The sequence below is a fragment of the Capsicum annuum genome, chromosome 9 (assembly GCF_002878395.1).
Source record: "Capsicum annuum cultivar UCD-10X-F1 chromosome 9, UCD10Xv1.1, whole genome shotgun sequence".
In the NCBI taxonomy this organism is placed as follows: Eukaryota; Viridiplantae; Streptophyta; class Magnoliopsida; order Solanales; family Solanaceae; genus Capsicum; species Capsicum annuum.
In genome coordinates, this window is record NC_061119.1 from 4,585,593 (window position 1) to 4,591,997 (window position 6,405).

A 6,405-nucleotide genomic window follows, 5' to 3' on the forward strand; every position below is an offset into this window, starting at 1 on the left:
TTCTATTTTATATTTTGTATATTTATTTATATCATATAATACATTTCAAACAAGTTTAGTATTTATATTTGAATAATTTAACCGTGAATATGTACAAGTTATCATTTATATACAAATAAGTATACAGATTAATCGGATTTGCTCGACTCTTGAATATACAACTATGCAATGTGTCACTCAATATAAATGTATCATTAATATTTGTATGTCAAATTTACCATTTGTATTTGTATATAAACAAGTATCGTTTGTATTCGTCTAATTCAAGTTGTATAAACATGTATCATATGATACAAATGTAATACTTGTATTTATAAATTTAACATTTATATTTGCATTATTTAATTTGTATCAATAAAATACAATTTATATCAATAAATATAAATATAAATATTTCTTTTTACTACTAATCAATTTGATTAATCACCAAATATAAATATTAGCCACATCTCAGCTTGTGGTTCTGTTTATATGATCACTCATACATGAAAACTAAATTACTATTGACAGACTCAAGTGGAATAAAATCAATTTGAAGCTGCATTGATAAATAAATAAATAAATAAAATACATATCTGTTGAATTTTTTTTAAAAAATTATTTAAAAATACAAGTGACGTTGTCAACTACGAATTAAAATACAAACATAAGATACACCTGAACTACTGCCACCAGACGAACTGCGGCAAAAGCGCTCGAATCTACCTGGGCGATAGGTGATCGTGTTCTGCGGATTGAATTTTCCCATGTTCTAGTTCAATGCTTGCCTCTTCTGGTACTGAACATGAATCTGAAGGGATGTTAATGCCTGCAAAACCAACCATGACAGCTGCAGCTCCGACGTAATCCAAGATGGGAGGTGCATTTCCTATCAGTGAATCGACGATGGCAGCTAGAGGGACCTGAATGGTCAGTCCTGCTGTTGCGACTGTTGTGGAGGTCAAAAGAATAGCCTTGGCCCATAGTAAATCGCTCAGCACGTTATCAAACATACCTGAATATGGTAGTTTAAAGTCAGCTACATGTAGTATGATTAAAACCGAAAGTTGGCCGTGCCAAATCCCATCCGGAGAAAAGGAGAAGTTCGTAAAGACAAGGAACGAAGACATGTAAAGATTTACGCTAATGTTGGATGACGAGTCTAATATCTCCTAGTCTTATTCTACCTTTCACTACTTCAAGTAGTTCAGAAGCAGGAATCTTCGACCCAAAAAGTATGGACTCGATTATTTGGCGTTAGGTTTGCATGTACTATGTAGGTCAGTCACAATAAGAGAATAAATACAAAATGATAATGCCAACCCCCCTTCGCCCAAACATAGTATCGACGAGATTCATGAGGATTTGATGAAATGTGACAAGGTGGATGACATGCCTCACTAGTCTAACTTTCACAACTGAAGTACTACAGGTACAGGACTCCTGCAACAACAACAACAACAACATATCCAGTGTATTCCCACAAAGCAGGGTCTGGGGAGGGTAAAGTGTACGCAGTCCATACCACTACCTCAGACAAAGTAGAGAGGAAGGTACAGGACTCCTGCACACTTGATAATTGACGAACATCTAAAAATGATATCTCATAATACTAGCTGACAAAGGATTCCATCCCTTTTACAGTTGACGTGTAGTTATCTCACTTAATTTGCTCCCACATGGAGTATTCATCATTACATCACATGAAGCTTAGTTAGGAACGTATACCATGAAGATTCTTTCACTAACTGCAAAAAGACTATACTCTTCTTCTTTACAAAAATGGCTATCCACAGTGTTTGAATCTGGAATAAATTTTTAAAAAGATAGTGTTTGAATAAATAACAAAGCCGAAGAAGAAAAATTATGGTATGGGTTAAAACAAATAAGAAAGAAGAAGAAGAAAAATCTGTTAAGGGTTGAAAAAGAATGGCGAATGAATCTGGTATAACTTTGAAAAAGGGCTATATATGGTGTTTGAATTAGAAGAAGAATCAAAAACAGCCATCCTTATAAGTTTTGCAAGAAAGAAGATGAAGAAGAACTCGCAGGAATGGCCGAGTTTAAGAGGTCAATGAAAAACAAAGTGCACAATGGAAAAAACGGAGTCAGGTTCAAGGGTTTGTCGATGTGTATTTAGTCTTGTCAAAGACGAGCTTAAGCCTTGAAGTAAGGCTCAAAATGTGTTGAGTGTTTCCCCTCGCTTAATAAAAAGGTCAATATGTTTTTGAATCAATAAATGGAGTAATTAAAATACCCAACTGCAACCAAGTTCCAAAATTTTCATTTAGTTTCATTCTATAACTTGTTTAATTACCATATAAAACGCTAAAGTAACATGTTTTTTTCTTTATTATGGTTGTATCTAGCATATCAAACGAAAAGAAATAACAAGTTCCTTTCCTCAGAAAGGTCATGGAGGAAACAGATTAGGGTAGATGGTTGGTTAGGTAGTAGATGGTTGTCTCCCTTATTCCTTCTTACTAGTAGTCGTAGGATTACTTTGAGAGCTTCTTGTACTCTGCCCAAAAAGGATGATTTACTGTGGAACGGGGATTCTTGAATTTTATTTAACTAGATAAATGAAACAGAACTACAAGCACCGGAGAAGCAGGCAAACAATCGAACTCAATGATGCAGAAGGAACAGCAGCAAGTAATGAAATTCAGCAGCAGGAAGCCGTAGGAAAGTGGAATGGACTGATTAACAATACTCCTGATAGTACCAATAATCCTTCTACTGGTAGTAGTCGGAAATCATGGGCAGATATAGTGGAGGAGGAGGACAATGCAATCCAGGTTAAATCGCCTTGGATTTGGGATAATTTTGATATCTCTAAAACACTACGCAGAATTTACGCTTGAATAAGTAGGACCAAAGTGAGAAGACAAAATTTCGTTAGTTGAAATTGCATATGAGGACATAGAGCCAGAGATAGCCTTCTGGAAAAATGCAGTGGTTTGTTATGTTTTGGGCGCCTATCCACCGTTTGAAGTAATGAAGGGGTACTTCCAGAGGTTGTGGGCTAAGTACGGAATCAACCAAATCTCAATGATGAAGAATGGGGTAGAATTAGTGCGATTTGATTCAGCTATAGGCTAACATGAAGCAATACAGGGAGGAATTTTTCACTTTGACAATAAACCTTCCATTGTCAACGCTTGGAGTCATGAAATGGAGTTCACGAGGGATGAGTTGCACTCTGTCCCAATTTGGATTAGATTGCCTGTACTTTAAGTATTAGAGTCCGAAGGGATTGAGTAAATTAGGGAGTTTAATTGGGAAGCCGCTCATGGTTGATCAAAACACTGAGAAGAAGGTTGGTCGGAATTATTTTAGGCTGCTGGTGGAGGTGGAATTAGATTTTAGAGCTACCTGAGATTATTAGGTTCGTTCCAAAACCTCCTCCTTTAGCACTTTCCAAATGGTGAAACGAATGCAAAAGGATCATGCAGGTGTAGCGCTGTCTCCAAAAAAAATTCGCAAGGCCTAAAGGATCTCTTGTTTTGATGGTTACTCCAGTCCTTTCCTCTTTCTCCTCTTCACTAATTGTCTAGAATGTGATTCTAATGCACAAGCAGCTCCCGCTCCCCCTTTTCACGTACAACATTTAACTAAGCGCTTAATGAAATTATTCTTTTGTATGAACAAGTGACAGAATAGAACAATTTAGTGTTATTATAACCTTTCTTCAAACCAATTTAAGTGTGAATTTTATATCCAAATAAATTCTGGGTCCACTAATGCTTGCCCCAATTGCCTTATTGTTTCCTTTTGGATTTCATCATCATCATTTATGCCTTTTTCTTCCTCCTCCTATCCTAATACTTTTAAGTTCGTTAAATAGGTTTGTAATATTTCTTTCCACACACCCAAGCACCTCCTGGTTCCATTTCTTCAAGTTGATCTTCAACATCTTCAGAAAAATTAGCTAGGTTAAGAATAAGTTATCCTATGACCGGGTGGTTTCCCTACCATTCTTCAATTGTTTCCTTGAAATTATATGTTGTAGACACAATTAAAATACATCCTTTACCAAGTGTTTGAAATCATTCATAGGACAAGAGCCAAATGCAAGCATTTGATTTAAAGGGCATATCAACGAGCTTCAATTTTTTTTTTTTTAAAAAAAAACTATACCAAATAGCAAGCAATTTGGTTCAAGAAAACACTGAAGAAATAGCAGTTGGAAGAGCACATAGAGGAGAAACAGAGTGAATTATCATATTTCATGGTTCCCGCTTTCACTCATTTATGCACACGGACACAAAAAATCCATAAACACTTAAATATGCAAGGGAAGAAGCAGCATACAGACCGGTACATACCTTTACCAACTATTAGGCCAATTTGCTTCCACGTGAGCGTGTTAAATGGCTCAAGGTTAGCAAAGTTGAGTACAAGAGGTACGGGTAAGAATATGAGCATGTTGAATAACCCCAAATATCCAAGAAATTGTGCCATACTGGCATGACCACTTTTCCCTTCATCATCAGGTAACTTTTTACGAATGAGAGTTATATAAACAGCATACAAAGCAGCTGAGACGAGAGAAAGAATGTCTCCAAGAACGGGATTCGAAGCAACTTTATTAGATGCTGAATTTGAGTCACCCAAGCTCACAATGATAGTTCCTCCCATACAAAGTAGAACACTGAACAGCTTCACCCAAGTGAAAACTTCTCCCAAGAATACAAGAGAAACCAGAAAAGTAAACAAGCTGGAGGAAGTGCTTAAGATGGTGTTTGACTGTAACGAAAACCAAAAGAAATCATAAACTACACTAGACATCGATCAACAAGGGTTGGATATTACATGTCAAAACATAATATAGGCCATATATAAAAAAGGGCAGCCCAGAGCACTAAGCTCTCACTATGCACAAAGTGAGGGAAGGGTCGAACCACAAAGCTTTATTGTACGCAGCCTTACCCTGCATTTCTACAAGAGGTTATTTCCCCAACTTGAACCCAACTTTACAGGTTACTCAAGGCTCCCCTTACATACACTTACACAACAACAACATACCTTGTGTATTCTGACGTAGTGGGTTTGAGGAGGGTAGAGTGTACGCAGACCATACCGCTACCTCAGGTGAAGTAGAGAGGTTGTTTCCGGTAGACCCCAGCTTAGGACCGATAACAGTATAGCAATCACAAAACATAAATGTGTATAGACTAGTACAGTATGCAAAATAAACTAACCCCCTCTATCCACAAGTTAATACTAAAAACTATATATCCGATATCACGTACATCACTCAACACCACGAACAAGAAACTTCAAACACAAATAAAGAACGCTACCGCCCCCCTAACCCTCTACCCTAATCCCATGTCCTCTGCTCCATATCAATGGATAGTATACTTACCGTAACAGTAGTATATTTGAGTGATAGATTAAATGTAAGCTGAGCTAGAAACCAAAATGGGCATATTAACAAGCTAACTTTTGCTACTCTAAAGCGTGTCCACCGCCCTTTTTCATCCAGATCCATATCAACAACACTTTGATCTACAATTTGTTCCTTTGATACAGATGCCCCATCAGCAACAGCCAATTCGCCATCATCAAGAAGAATTACCTCCTCTTGCAAAGTTGTTGTGGCGATATCCTTGCGCCAAAACCAAAATCTCCCATATTTATCCTCTAGAAAGCGAAGAATTTCAATTAGGGGAATATAAACTATGAATAGAGAATTGCATAGGTATGTTACGAGAAAAGGTGAAACACCGGCATCGACAACGGATTGAACCACAAAACTAGCAGCAATCCATATAGAGGCAACAATAATTATATAAATCAAACCCAAAATCCATCTCCAAGATTGATCTTTCATTACTTTTCAACAATAAGTTCACTAATCACTCATCAATTCAAATATCTATGCTGCATTATTATGTATATTTACAAATGATTGCTCCACAAAGAAATTGGATCCAATACTTCGGCAAGCCCATGGAATCTCGAAAAAGAAAATACTTTGACCAAAAGTAAGGGTCTTTTTTACTATTTTTTTAAAGTATTGGCCGACTGTTCAAAAATCAAATCGATCGTGTTATTGATTTACTGTTATTGAGTTATTGGATTAATGTTTTTTTAATAAGAAAAATTATTAAGTTATTGATTTGATTTTAATTTTTTTTCTTATTGGGTTATTGGATAAATTGATAATCCAAAAAGAATATACTGAATTATTATTTTTCACCTCACAACAACAACATACCTAGTGTATTCCATAGTAGAGTTTGAGTAGGGTAAAGTGTACACAGATCATATCAGATGAAACAGGGAGGCGATTTCCGATAGACCCCCGACTTACAGAGGCAGTTTTCGATAGAACCCCTGACTAAGGATCGATAGCACTCTAACAAACACAAAACACTCTCGCTCACACACACACACACACACATATATATATATATA

The 6,405-nt window shown here is 36.4% G+C and overlaps 1 protein-coding gene across 1 annotated transcript; it reads right to left on the reverse strand.

Moving 5' to 3' along the window:
• Positions 1 to 517: 517 nt before the first annotated feature.
• On the reverse strand, positions 518 to 6,006 carry LOC107853262 (uncharacterized vacuolar membrane protein YML018C). The gene is made up of 3 exons (XM_016698257.2): positions 5,351 to 6,006; positions 4,308 to 4,728; positions 518 to 994 (listed from the first exon to the last, which is right to left on the reverse strand). Exons 1-3 carry the CDS (start codon positions 5,816 to 5,818, stop codon positions 702 to 704), a joined length of 1,182 nt encoding a protein of 393 aa, XP_016553743.1. The 5' UTR covers positions 5,819 to 6,006; the 3' UTR covers positions 518 to 701.
• Positions 6,007 to 6,405: the final 399 nt, after the last annotated feature.

What these genes read in the sequence shown, in the direction of transcription:
- LOC107853262 (XM_016698257.2), bottom strand. Translation starts at nt 5,818, where the DNA reads ATGAAAGATCAATCTTGGAGATGGATTTTGGGTTTGATTTATATAATT. An exon ending in TCAAATATACTACTGTTACG is followed by an intron (nt 4,729 to 5,350) that starts GTAAGTATACTA and finishes TTTTCGTTACAG; the next exon opens with TCAAACACCATCTTAAGCAC. An exon ending in TGGCCTAATAGTTGGTAAAG is followed by an intron (nt 995 to 4,307) that starts GTATGTACCGGT and finishes TACCATATTCAG; the next exon opens with GTATGTTTGATAACGTGCTG.